Below are 14,182 nucleotides of genomic sequence, written 5' to 3' on the forward strand. Positions count from 1 at the left end.
GCAATCTGACGACATAACCAAAAAGTATGCAAAAAGTTTGCTAATTCTACATATTTTTTTCTGATAAACATTTAGCAATTTGAAATAAGCTACAGGTTTGCTGTGCCTGTTTGTAGGGGCTGCACAGTTTGACTTATATCTGAATTTGATTATATAACAATATGATTATAAATTAAAAATTATTAATATTATTTTATATTATTACTCAATAAAATATGAAACAAAATAAGAAATATTACAATTCTAATAATACAAATTGAGAATTTAATAAATAATATGCTTTCTTTGCTTTTAATCTTTAAACTACAGAGCATTTATTTCGGCTGAAAACCACAGAAAGACCTTAAAGATTTTTTTTTTTTTTTTTTTTGACAACAGATTTATAAACTATTCTCAACACATCATTTAGATAATTACATATATTCAAAAAGAAAAAAGAAAAAAACAGGTACCAAAAATATTACAAAGAGTATTAGTACATGTAGATGTTGGGGACTAAGTGACATGTAAATTCTCAGGGTTGTTAATCTGATAGCAGCTGTAATGTGAGAAACCAGCTGAACACCTGACGGCATGAAGGGAAGGGAAATGATGCATGTGATCTTTCTCATACATATGGCCTTTCTTTACAGGGTGCACAAACACGTCAACTTTATGAAATCTCTGTTTCTCCTACATGCAATCTAATTGATTTACTCCTTTAAACATGTGTCAGGTCTCTTGACATGCAGCCATCCATCACAGCGCAGCAGCAGCTGAGGCTCACTGAGTTGTGATGCTGCTCTGCCGGGCCACAGGGGGTCTTAGCGTGTCAGCATCTGCAGTCCAGCAGAGACCGAGCTGAGAAACCCGTCCACCACTCAGTCCCTTGGAGCCTGGTTTTGTGAGCCTTTTCTAAACACCATTGACTCGACTGGGATCACCCTGCACCACACTACTCTCCCACACAAATCCAGTTCGGTTTTCAAATCCGATCTTGAGAACTGAATTATCTGCACTGTATATATACACAGTGTATACAGTGTTGTCAATATGCAAAGTATCAATATGAAGGTGTGGTCACATTTACCATTGACTGGCAAAATTTCAAAAGAGAAATCCAGTAATTACAAAAGAAATCCACACAATCAGGAGATTTATGTGAGGGCAAAAAAAGTTCACCACACAGATTTTGTCCAAGTTGGTCAGGCGAATTTACCATGCTGACCAACAGAGATCTTCTTGGTTTGAAAGTGACTTCTGTGCGAGCAGTGCTTTATGCATCTTTACACTATTGACAATAGATAACGGAGCATTTCTGCATGTTAATTTCACTTTAGACATTCCAAAATATTGAGAGTTTGATCAGACTTCACACTGAATTTGATATGAATCAGGTTTGTAAACTTTGGATTTCATGTGTTGTTTTGCTATTCAAACTACAAAAAGCGAACAGATTTGAGTCAGATACAAGAGATCTAGGTTTTGTCAACAGTCTTGTGACAATTAATAACTGTTTCACATTTTGCAAAAATGGAATTCAAATGAATTTGTACAATCTCATTTGTACAATTTTATACAACCTGCCCCACTAAGGTTAGGTTTAGGTGCAGGTTCATGCTTCATTTATTTATTTATTTATTTACTAAAAATCACACATTTTCAAGGAAAATAACAAACTCATACGAAATTCAAAAAACAATTTTATTCTTGTGAATCGGGTTGCGATTAGTTGGTTAGCATGGACCAATTAACCCCTGTTGGAAGATGCTACACCATTAAGTTGCAAAAAATTGTCCCCAATTTTTAATTATAGTACAGTATAATAAAATAGGGGAAAATTAGTTTTTTTACGGGTGCTTTATAAATATGAAATTGATTTCATATTTATATATTTCCCTGTCCATACAACAGTTAGTCAGGTAATTTGCTCAAAACACCAGCAAAACTGAACACCCGTGCACAAAATCATATAAGGGGAGTCCTGCGTCATCCAAGCAACTGCCATTGAGATTAATGGGAATGCTTACAGCCAACCCACACTTTAAAGGAATCTCAGATAGCAAAAGCACACATATGTACATTTACCTTTCACTTTATACATAAAGACAGGTGTTCATTCATCACACATCATTACTTCCTAGAAATCAAAGTGAAATGGAGACACTAAGAGAGTGGAAGACACTGATAAAGAGGTAAATTGGGAGTGAGAAACACTGGATTGGTGTCAGTAAGCAGAAGCTCTGCAGAGTGAAGCCCTGATTCAACAACATCTGTGACATGTAATTACAAGCAACATGATGATCACACACACAAAGCAATGTTGTGAGTGCAACAACAGATTGATCAATACATATTGATCGATCCACCTTTGCTTGTTTTAACTGCATCACATGCCAACAATAAAAATGTCTACATCCAAAGAGGAAGTCATCACACGAAATGATCACATATATGACTTTCTACTTGATTTTAAAGCTCTAACTGAATAGTAAATGGGTTTTATGATACATTGCAACTAATAAATATCATGCATAATCAGCTTCAAACTACTTTAGCTGAAGGTTTAGGGATGGTCTATTAAAACTGCCAGATCATCTGCGGTCTTTTTGTGGAGTTTAAAGAGCATTCCAAACGCACATCTTCAAGTTAATTTTAGTATGTTTAGTCATTTTTTGCATATTATTTCACTTTTTAAAATGTTTATCTCATAATAGATAATGTAAATGCATTCTCACCTCTGTAGCAAACTGTTAACCAGAGCAGTTCAAGAAACTGTCCACCAAATTCACAAACATCCAAGCCCAACATTGTGAGTAAGCTCTTTTCAACAAGGTTTCTCAAAAACAATTACTCCCAAAAAATTACAGAAAGCACACCTCCTGTGGTACAGAAAAAAATGTGTCTAAAACACATTCAAAAAAGAATTCACAGCAGCATCCCTTCTTCCACCACAAAAAAACCAAGATACAGAATCACTGGGTGTGGGTTGGCTAGAGAGAGAGCGAGTGAAAGAGAGAGAGAGAGAGAGAGAGGGGGGAGAGAGATAGTAAGGAGACAGAACGTGAGAGATGGAGAAAGAAAGTAAGGGAGTGAACAAATGCACAAGCGATCTGAGTGTAATCCGTGCTGGAAGAAGAGCCGTGGCTGAAGTGTTGGCAATGAGGCAGTAATGTGGGAAAGGTATTCCTGTCTGCAGACGCTATTGATTCCACCGGCATGAGAAGCAAACCCTCCGCCTCAGTTCAGCACGCCTCCCAACCCCATCACTCATTAGACAGGAGACTGCGATGATCTCATCCTCTTCCTCACATACATACACACACAAACACACACACACACGGTTCCTTTGCCCCTCTGTTCCCTTTATTCCCTCTTCTGTTTCTCTGTCTTCACATTCCAGCTCTCTGGAGACACTTATTATTCCTACCATCCCCCGTTTTATATCAACTATCATATTGTTTCCCCTTTTATCTCCCCTTCTCTCTCTCTCTCTCTCTCTCTCTAGCTCTTTCCTTCAGGGGCAACATGCTGGGTGGACTGTCTTTTTCTCCTCTAGGCGAAGATGACTTTCTATCAGTTTGCAGTCCTCCAGCACGTCGCTCTGTCATCTCTCTCAGGGGTCATCAACCTGTCAGAGGAACCTGTCGGAGGTTACACTGGGCGTGCCGCTGCATTTCACGCGGCCTTGATGCTCTGCCATTGGTAGCATCTTGCTGAGTGGTGCTGCATTGCCAAACCCTTTTTCAAGAGACATGTGAGGAGAGAGTTTCTCTGCATGTCTGGTGCAAAGATAGGGAGCAAAAAGCACATGATCTGATGTGTCAACTTGGTAAAGACACAACAGATTGCATTGGAGGTGGCATGTATATTTTAGTATAATGAAGCAATGAGCCATGAAGGCAGTGTGTTACGGTGATTTTTCTAAGCGAAAAGGTTGTTTTTAGGGATGATGCTGTTTGAAACATACTTAACTGTTGTAAAATCACTGTAAATAACAGTTAGGTGAGGGTTTATTATTGAACTCAGAACACAGCAATTTGATAAATGACAACAAGGTTAAAAAAAAGTTTGTTTAAGGCCCATTTACATCAAGGACGATACCAATAGACAGTTTCATTGGGCACACGCGCCTGGCCCTAAGTTAACTTCCAGTCTGTGTTTGTTTATCTGACTAGCGCCGGCTACAAATGCATGAGTTAAAGTTAAGGTGATGAGTAGACTGATGTTGGGCTCAGGTGGTTGTGCTGTGTGATGTGTTTCCTATACATTTATTATAATATCAGAACTAACCGATTTTCCAAAAGGCTTCGCTAAATTAACATGAGAACGTACGGCATGTTTAAAAATCAAAATGAGGCACGGATGTTTTTATATCACTGTATTTCTGAAGGAAGTCTATCTTTAAAAAATTTTCAATGTCATTTTCATTTCATCTTGCATGTAATGTCTGATAAAGCAGCGTTTGTGAGCTCAGCGCTGCTGTGTGTACAGCTGTTACTGGGGAAACTTCTGGCGAGACACTGCAGGTGAATAGGGAAGAAAAATTAACTAATAGATATCACCTTACTTACCAAGTTGATTGATTACATTGATAATTGCAAACATTTTTTGTATTACAAGTTTTCTAAAATGTTATATTTAAATATGCAAATGAGGCATTATTTAATGAAATATGCGCTAATTTGCATAAATTTCTAGTACAAAAATCTGAACACAGGATGAAGTCAGTTTCAAAATTCTTGTTTAATTTTTTTGACATATTAGAGTCAAATGTTTTTACAGAAGGAATTCTGGGTATCTCTTTTTGTCACTCCATAATTGAGAAAATACTTTGAACAGCTAGAAAACAATATATTTTCACCATTTTTTGGGGAATAAAATGTTGTATATAATCAAGAAAATTATATATGAACAAATCCCTCTGTAAAAACCTTCAGAATATAGACAGGAATACAAATGTAAAGTTTAGTGTGTGTAAGTGACACTGAAGTGGAGATATATGGCTCAGAGTTGGAGAAAAAACTCATTTTGAGAAAATGGCCTTTAAAAATATGTATTGTAATTTGAATCTATTGACACAAATAGATAAAGTGCTATAAAAGAAACACTTAGTGTCTTTTGGATGTTTTCTTTCCATAAGTCTGAAAAAACACTTTATGAAAAGCCAAAAAGTGCATGAAAAAACACTGTTTTATTTAAAGCCAAAAAGCCCTTAAAGCACCTCCTGCTGAAAGCCAAAAAGTGCATGAAAAAACACAGTCCGCCTGATTTACGCAGCAAACATATTTTGCTTTTTATCAAAAATAATCTACTCTAGAGGGACTATTTATCTGTTGTTATTGATTCTATTTGGAAGTCTACCGGAAGTTAGGGCAACACAAAACGCACATGCGCAGTAACATTTGTTTATGTTGTTGCCATTGAAATGTCTATAACGATAATAAATATAAAGTTACTAATCGTTCTAATTCTCTGAGAATAAGGAAGTCTACACCAGTACTACAATGATAACGAAACGCAGTTGGAATTCACTTTAAAACATTTTTTTTTCAATCTGATGAACAAAAACTTTGACAACCAATCAGAATCCACACAAATGACCCTTCACAAAGACCCGCCCCCTTTAGTTACTGTTATGTCCGAAAAGCCATGCTGCTCTCACGCAACACATCATGTTCCCACACAGTGAAAAATGCATCGCGGAGCAAAGGGGAAACTAACATGCACCAACAGACAAGACAAGGGTATGAAACAAAGTCTCAGCTTTCAAAATTTTGTCATTTTTTAAGAAATTCAAACAATAAATACCATTTTGTGGCTCTTTAATGTGTTGTTACAGATCACTGTTGCACCTCCATTCAAACGGCAGGTGAACCGATCATCTCTTCCTGTTTACTAGTTTAAGCATGAAATAAACATGAACGAACATGAAAGAACAACCACGGAAAGATGTCAATACACATTATTTTTCTACTCTCCTGTCTGATTTGTTTGTCGGACAAAATGGTGGATTCTGCATTGTAATTGGTCAGATCGCCTGTCAATCAAGCTCCCTGTGAAGGGTCAATTAAATAAAAACAAGCATTTAATGCTGCAGATGACAAAACTGAAGGATGCGCTTATAATAAACTGAACATTACAAAATAGTGCTGGGCGATATACTGGTTTAAATGGTAAACAGGTTTGAATTACACACATGGAATGAATAAAAAAAAGGCATCAGCGTAGTGAATTAAGAGGAGATCCCTGTTAACTGCATACACTTCTGACTAATGGTTAGAGAACTATTAAAAACACATAACTAATTCTTTAACTGGGCAAATAAACTAACTGTAAACTGCTGCAAAGACAAGAAAATACTGAAGCAGGCAGAGCAAACTCATTTCACCATGTGCAAAATATTGGAAGAAATACTGAATTGGGGTGGGGGGTTATATAAATGTATCTTTGAGGGAAACTGACTGTCTTCAGAAAAGTTTAGATGGTATTTTAACAGTGCTGGTTTGTTTACAGCAGTTTCCAAGAAAATTTTCTATCGCTGCTGTTCCATAAGCGCCACCTGCTGTCTGAGAGTGAATTTGCATTTTCATTCAGCCGTTTGCTGTTTCTATTCATGCAGAAATGTATATTTAGCATAATTTCTCAAAGCTAAGGTCAGACCATTCTGTTTTTGCTTTAAATTTGGAAATTATACAATCTAATTAACATTAAAAACTAATCATACTATTCTGAAGCATGTTTGTTTGGCTCGTGATTAAAATGCAGTGGTTTCATGCAGTCTGATTCGTATAAAGGCAGAGTCAGGGTTAAACCATAATAAATCGTAAAACCAGAATCCGAAGAAAAAAAAAAAACAAATAAAAACATTTGTAATAAATTTTTGGGTTAACCTGCCCAGCACTATTACAATGCATTGATGTTGATGTTAATACATTTATTGTACAGTTATCATTCTTTGTGTGAAAGAGCTGTTAAATTCAAGTTTTATTTTATTTGTCACAGACAATTGCAGTTTGGTGCAATGATATTTAATGTGCGACTATTATTATAGGTCATCCAGTCAGTCTTTATGAATTGTGGTTCATCCAGTCATTTTATGAATTACATGTACTTTAAAAATCACAATCCTAGAACATGTTCAGAAGTTAATTTTCATTTTTGTGCACGAAAACCAGACATGTGCAGATTGACATGTCTGATGAAAAGGGACATGAGACTGAAGTGCCAAGCATTCTATAACATTCAAACCCCAATAGTTATTTTAAAATTCCTGAATTTTAGTTTAATTTAAACATTTAAACAATGATAAGAGAAGCTGCTCTAGGATGGATAGAGCTCCTCTAGTACCCCCCAAAACAGCCCTTATAATTAAAAGAATTTAATGATGAATCTTGTGTTCATTCTAAAATTTCTTACTCTTAACTGAAAACTTTTGTATTTTTTTAAGCAGAATGTGTGAATTTGAGATTAAAAAGCGTATTTTTTCCTCAGCTTAGCATAAGCCTCTGTTTGCTCTCAATTTAAACTGATTTAAATTAGGTATTAAAGAGACTTCAATTGTGGTTATTCTTTCCAATTGTTTAAAGTTCACACTGCGGTCCGCTTGCACAGTATGGGAGTTGAGTTCAGACTGACTTGACAGTTGTTCACATCAAGCAGCTCTGAAAAGGAATTTGACAGTTTCCATAACAGATCTATCAAACTACACAAAGCTGAGAGCACCAGTCTTGCTGGTATCTGGGCAGCCTGTGATTTTCAACACTGCCCCTGTCAACACATCAAAAAACTTGCCTCAACTTACTAGGAGTAAAAAAAAAATTGAAAAAATCTAAAACGACTAACCATGAAGTCATGCATGCACACTTTTGACAAAATGAGATCTCTTATGATCTGCAAGACTGGAAACTGTTGCACAAACAGGAAGTAATACGAGTAGGCCTCTCATTTCAACCACAGTTGGTGCAGATCAGTGGCACACTCTAAGCAATATGGAGCTTGTCACAAATTGTCTGAATGTGCTCACAAATTGGGTCTGAAAGTCAAATAAATTTAAACACAGAAGCACATTGGCGTCGTTCAGAACGGTTCTTCTTGAGGCTTGTTCTGAATCCGGCAGCTCTGTTCCACTCAGGAAGTTATGTGCAAGCCTAGGCCTGAGCAACAAACACCTCGAAAAGGAAGTGAAAGGGCTGTCTTGATCAATAGACAGAGATCTTGTTTATAGAGGTCTGCCAGTTAATACACACAGCTTCCCTTTTACGGATCTCTCAGACATTATGATATTTTTGGCTGCTTCTCCAGTGACTGGCGTTGGTGGCTGCAGAAACTTTTGTTTATTTGTGTGGAAAAACAGGGTTAGCTCTTCAGATAGAACGAAAAGTACTAAAAAAAGAGTTTTTTTCATTGCTATGAAAATCATTTCCACGCTAGCTTTTATAGGCTATTTATCAACTCGGTGATGCACCATGACGTATGTCATCTACTGCATTCATCAATATGAGGCTTAAAAGCACTGCGGGGATTTTCCAATCATTTTACAGCCCCCTAAACCATGTCGATGCAAAATGAGCTTTCAGGAAAAAAAAAGCATGTCATACCCGAATTCTCTCGAGGCTGCAATAAAATAGCAATAGACTTTCTCGAGCTGATGAAAGAATACCAGTTTGTCTATAAAGACATGAACAACACCATCATATAAAGCACTGGCTTTGTGAGTATGTGTAAAAGATTGATTTTTTAGAGCAAGGACATTGTGAGACAGTTAATGCTACTGAATGATCAGACAAATGATTGAATGAGAGAGAGCTAGAGTGAAACACCATCACTTAAAAATACCCATAGTTTAATAGTCAAATGGCAAAAGAGATATTTATGACAATTTAAATGCTATAAAAGAGGGAAAATTTTGTTATTATTAAAAAAAAAATCCATTCAGGAATAGTTTATTGTGATGGGTCAATTTAACTCTTTCAGCACTTAAATATTTCAGAATATTGACCACAAGCTAATAAAATATGTTTCATGTCTACGCAGCACAAAAAGTAGGATAATGTACAGCCAATTGATCATAATTTTAAAAAAAAAAAAAAACATTTTTTTTGTGATAATGTCAGACTGTCTGTACATTATCCCTAAAATAGCAAATATACAAGTATACTGATTTGCTCATTCTGCTCAATTTTATTACCATTACATATCTGCTCATATTTATACTTCTAAAGTGATAAAGGATGTCAGTAAGGTGTCTGTGGTGTCACAGGAGCCAGTCAGAACAGGATCTTAGTTTGGTCTTGCTGTTAAAAGAGGATGTGGTTGCATCCGACTTTACCAAAAAAGTACATTGAACGTGAGAGGATGGGGGCTAATACGGTCTTTCAATCAGTGAGTTAATTAATGAACCAAATTATCTTCAAAGCCATATATATATATATATCTATATATATATATATATATATATATATATATATATATATATATACACACACACACACACACACACTTTTTTGTGTGAATTGAAATCTTAAGAATAAATCTGAGAAATCTGCAAGTTACTCAGAACCTCCTAGTTTAGTGATACCATTTCTGAATTCATCTGAAAAAAACATAAACATGAAGATCACATATATAATCCTTATATAATCTAAAAACACTGCGTTTGACTGCGTTAAAATTTAATCAGCATCCATTTTGTACTGCTTACATCTTTGCATCACTTCTCTGCAGCGAAACAAGCTGTTTCTAAGATTGCAAACAAAGTTGGAGAGTTACTGAAGTGAGTAAAAGTGTCTTACCGCCTAGTCTCGTCTTGTAGAATAGTAGATGCGGATGTTGAAGAGCGAGCTCAGATCATGTGTGTACCAGGAAATCGAGTTCACCAATCACAACTCAACGCCTCACACTAACACACACCAGACAAGTACACTTAAAATAGTTCTACGGTTTTGTAAATATCGCCATTTATGTGTGTAGCTACTTGCAGATGAATGTCACATTTTAATAATAGCCTAGCAAAATTATGTATGAATAAAATATCACGGTTTAAGTATCACAGGACAGGCATGAGTAAGTTTGACAGTGATCTCTGTTGTTGCACGTGTGCTGCAGAGCAAAGAACTGCAACGTTAGCACACTTATCAAACTTTTCTGTACAGCGATGTGTCGTATCACTCGTATCAGGAAATGAATGACTGGCTGCGTAGAAACTCAGTGTCAGTCAGTGTAATCTGTGCTTTCTCCGCATTCCGGTGTGCAGCGTCTCCGCAGTATCTGCACTACTATCTATGAGCTCCTAAACATACGCCTTCTGCTCACACTCATCTGCTAAAACATATGAAACGATCTTTGTCTCAACAAGTCTGTAAATTCCTCGAAGTGCTTTTCGACGCTTCTTAGTTAAACCAATGCCTGCTGCAGACACCCGCGCTTTTACGCAGAAACGTTGAGTGTTAAAATGGTAAATGTTCCTTAAATGCAATTTTATAAAATGAATAAATATCTTAATATAAACCTAATATATATACACTGTTAAATGTGAAGTTATAAATTATACATTCAAATTATGCTAAAAATTTGGCCTATAAATTTGAGACGCCCTTGTATGATGTTGTCAAGCATATTAAATCTGGACAAAATTGGTCAGTTATTGTATCAGATTTCGAGTAATAGGCCTATACCTCGTATAGTAGCACTCATCATTTGTTTTTGTTTGTATGGTAACATTTGTTCATTTTTACACACCCTTTACATAAGTTGAACAGATAGATAGATAGATAGATAGATAGATAGATAGATAGATAGATTATGGTAACATTTGTTCATTTTTATGCACCCTTTACAGAGCAAGGCTGAAGGAAGTTGAGGAATGCTGAAGAGTAGCGTACTGTATTTTAGCCCCAGGCCACAGCTTTTACCCCTCAGCCATACCTGTTTTTTTTTCTCTCCAGAAAAGAATATGCTATACCACCGGTTCTCAGTCTTTTTAATTCCAAGGCCCCCCATTGTCCAAGACGATATTCAAAGCCCTTCTGCACAATCCAGCTATGTTGCAGTGGTCAAAATTGCCTGAGTGAGACCTCAGATGTGCAGTTTCACCAGAGTGAGAAATATGATGTCTGTTTACATGTTGTAGATCTTCCATTTATTAGCAGTTTGAAACATTTTAATTGAGTTTGATTTAATATATAAGTAGTCTTGTGAATTTGCTGAGGAGTCTGGTTGAGAATTACTGCGCTTTACTGAGCATCAGACTAGTTTAGTGTGTCAGCTTTTATTAAGAATCTTACTACCCCCTTCTGTTTAAAAATTGAATTACATTTTCACCACCCTGTTCTTTAGGGTTTGATGTCTGTTTGCATTGTTTTATCCTTTTTTATAACATTGTTTATGTGTATTTATAAAGGCTTATGTATAATGTGTAACTGCTGCTGCTGCTAATACTACTAATAATTCTTACTCTCTTAAGTAATATTTAACAGTAACTTAAACAGAACACTTAAAAACAATCAGGCACTAACTTGAGACCAAGGTACTTTATCACTTTTATGCCAGTACCACAGAAGACTCTGCAATTCTCTGAACCACACTTTAGGAGCTCTGTGAGATTATAGTCAATCCACGCCTGCAGGGAATGGTGGGTAATTCAGAGTGAAGTTAACTTTCAAAGAGACCGCTGTGAACAGGAGATGGAGGGCTTTGAGCTCTCTATTTCTTTAAACTGTCTTTAAAAGTCAGTACTTTTTATTGTTGTACGTAATCCGTAAAGGCTGCCTGACGATATTTTACCTGTTGGACTGAATTCCTCTTCTCTTAAAGAAGCAGGTGTTCTTTCTCAAACGTATTTACGCTCTCAGCCACATGCCACTCATATCCGAGTACTACATTTGACATCTGTCTCTGTGTGACATGATCTTCTTAATGGTGCTCGAACCCCAACATCAATCACAATCTCTATGTAAGGGACTTAACTTTAAGTAGGCCTACTTTAGTGCGTAGCATAGATTAGGCCTTCACCATGCTGGACGTCATTGGTCTAAAGTGCAGATAATACTGTTGTCTTTTTCACTTTAATGGTGACGTGCTTTGTGTTGAATGCTGCAGGGACATAATCACCATTTAGATAGATAGATAGATAGATAGATAGATAGATAGATAGATAGATAGATAGATAGATAGATAGATTGCCATTATATATCCATCCAGGGTTGGTCTAATGTCATTATCAAAGTTGTTGACTGCTTGGATGCTTGTGAGTGCAGATTTTGTTTTCATTCATTTCCACTGCAGATGTCATGAATGAAGCATATGTTCCATGTAATTCATGACAGACTCTCCAGGTGTACTGATGTGAGCTGACCATTCACAAAGATTTCTCAATGAAGGCTGGTTTGCGTTTTCAGAATCCAATGAGTGTGCTTGGCCTTTTGCCTGAGTTAACCTGCAGGAGATTGCTGCTATGTCACTGCGCCAATCTGTCAGGCTTTGCTGTTGACCCATTGACGCAAACACGGGCCAGCCTGAGTGTATTTAAGCTGGCTTTCCTTGACCGCAGGAAGAGAGATTGATGTTGAACAAGAAGTTGACAAGAACCTGTTTTTTTTTGTTTTTCTTTAAACATCTGATACTGACGGTGTATGCGATGAGCTCGGGAAATAGCTGTGACAGTCTCAGCGACTCACCTATAAGCCTGATAAGAGTGGTGGGACCAACAACACCCAGAAGAGGACCACCTACATTCAAACAGAGAATGACAAGGCAATTCAAAAGCAAACCTCCCAAGAAGGGAGTCAAAGAGTGAGTAGATGACATTCAAATCTGCTTGATATCTCTATACATAAAAAAAAGGCATTTTTTGGTTCCATGAAGAACCTTCATCCATGGAATCTTTCCATTTCATAAAAGATTCTTTATAGTGGTTCTTCACACTAAGAGAAAAATGGTTCAAGAACTGTTCACTGAAAGGTTCTTTGGGAACCAAAATGGTTATTCTATAGAGGAGCCATTTTTTAAAAGAGTGTATAAGGAATTAACCCTTTTTTCAATTTCTTCTTCTTTAATTAGATTTGGAGATGAGATCCCAGGAATGGATGGTCTTGGGACTGGTGAGTACAACTCTTGGGACATTGCTTATGTTGTGATCAAATGACTGTGTTGTGTTATATGCTAAACGCACTACTCTTGCAAACTGATTTTTCTCACTGTCTGGCTCATTGCCGTGCTTCATCTGCCAACTTCTTTCATGCACAGACATCACCGTGGTGTGTCCGTGGGAGGCCTTTAGCCATCTGGAGTTGCATGAGCTTGCCCAGTATGGTATTATTTGAACTGGACGACAGGAAGATGCGTCACCTGGATTTGTTTAGTGGACTAAACTACTGTAGTTCCACCACTGGATCCCAAATGAGGGATGCTGCAAATGGACACTTGCATCATTACCTTGAAACAGTTGTATGAACGCCAATCCACCAGCCTATGAATGCACAATACATAATGTAGTGACTAGGAGGAATTATGTTTATGAAGGTTTATAGGATGATATAAAGCTGTGGAATGTGGAGCAATGTGGAATTTGATTCCAGTCTGTTTGTGTTATTTTCTACAGCGCATAACCAAAATACTTCTTTTCAATATCTGTGAACTTTTTATTTATGCTAATTCTCTACTTTGACTATTTTTAGTAAATGTTTTCTGAGAGAAGAGGCCTTATTAGCGGTGTAAATCACTTTCACACATCTGTTGTATATGTCTTGGAATTTCTTCTGCTGTTAGCAAATGTGGCTTAAATGAAATAGACCTTAAGCTGTGTTGTTAAATATGTTCAAATAAAGATTTGATGTAGACATGGTCTTTTTCCTCAAGTAATTGAAACATGAACAAGAAATATGTAGGCCGATACAATTTAACAGCGTGTTCAAATGTCACTAACCCCAAAAGTTAGATTAGTTGTGCTAAATGTGCAATTGCAAATCGATTTAGGATAGTTGATGGTTCACTAAATGTGGGTTGCTTTGACGAGCATCAACCAATTGCACCAGACAATTACTGACAGCAGGATCAGAGTGAGGCCCATTTTCAACCCGGGAGTTTATTGCCCCAAAACAGCCCACAACCCCCCTCGTTGTTTCAAAAAGAAAATACCGATAAACAACAAAATACATACTAAACTTAAGTAAACTTTCTGCAACCAAATTTATGAGCTGAAGAG

At 36.8% G+C, this 14,182-nt stretch overlaps 2 protein-coding genes across 3 annotated transcripts in view; one reads left to right on the forward strand and one right to left on the reverse strand.

The window, feature by feature from the left end:
- LOC109058320 (rho GDP-dissociation inhibitor 2-like) overlaps positions 1-9,925 on the reverse strand; it is a 28,002-nt gene extending 18,077 nt beyond the window's left edge. The window contains exon 1 of one of the 2 annotated variants that reach the window (XM_042720388.1): positions 9,774-9,925. Coding sequence is in view for 1 of the 2 variants with exons in the window: in XM_042720387.1 (XP_042576321.1) it covers positions 2,718-2,790 (73 nt within the window). In the remaining variant the exon portion in view is untranslated. Of the gene's footprint in view, positions 1-2,717; positions 3,247-9,773 lie in introns of those variants that run through there. The other variant, XM_042720387.1, reaches the window with a different exon arrangement.
- A 2,490-nt stretch (positions 9,926-12,415) lies between these two features.
- On the forward strand, positions 12,416-13,760 carry LOC109058359 (retinal cone rhodopsin-sensitive cGMP 3',5'-cyclic phosphodiesterase subunit gamma-like). Its single transcript, XM_019075563.2, has 3 exons — positions 12,416-12,771; positions 13,039-13,079; positions 13,225-13,760. The coding sequence occupies exons 1-3, from the start codon at positions 12,542-12,544 to the stop codon at positions 13,299-13,301; spliced, it is 348 nt and encodes a 115-aa protein (XP_018931108.2). The 5' UTR covers positions 12,416-12,541; the 3' UTR covers positions 13,302-13,760.
- Positions 13,761-14,182: the final 422 nt, after the last annotated feature.

Source organism: Cyprinus carpio, chromosome B3 (genome assembly GCF_018340385.1).
Source record: "Cyprinus carpio isolate SPL01 chromosome B3, ASM1834038v1, whole genome shotgun sequence".
Taxonomy (NCBI): Eukaryota; Metazoa; Chordata; class Actinopteri; order Cypriniformes; family Cyprinidae; genus Cyprinus; species Cyprinus carpio.

Bases quoted from the DNA above. Each gene is read 5' to 3' on its own strand.
- LOC109058359 (XM_019075563.2), top strand. From the start codon at position 12,542: ATGTTGAACAAGAAGTTGACAAGAACCTGTTTTTTTTTGTTTTTCTTT. The intron at 12,772-13,038 runs GTGAGTAGATGA...TTCTTTAATTAG, and splicing joins CCCAAGAAGGGAGTCAAAGA to ATTTGGAGATGAGATCCCAG. The intron at 13,080-13,224 runs GTGAGTACAACT...TTTCATGCACAG, and splicing joins AATGGATGGTCTTGGGACTG to ACATCACCGTGGTGTGTCCG.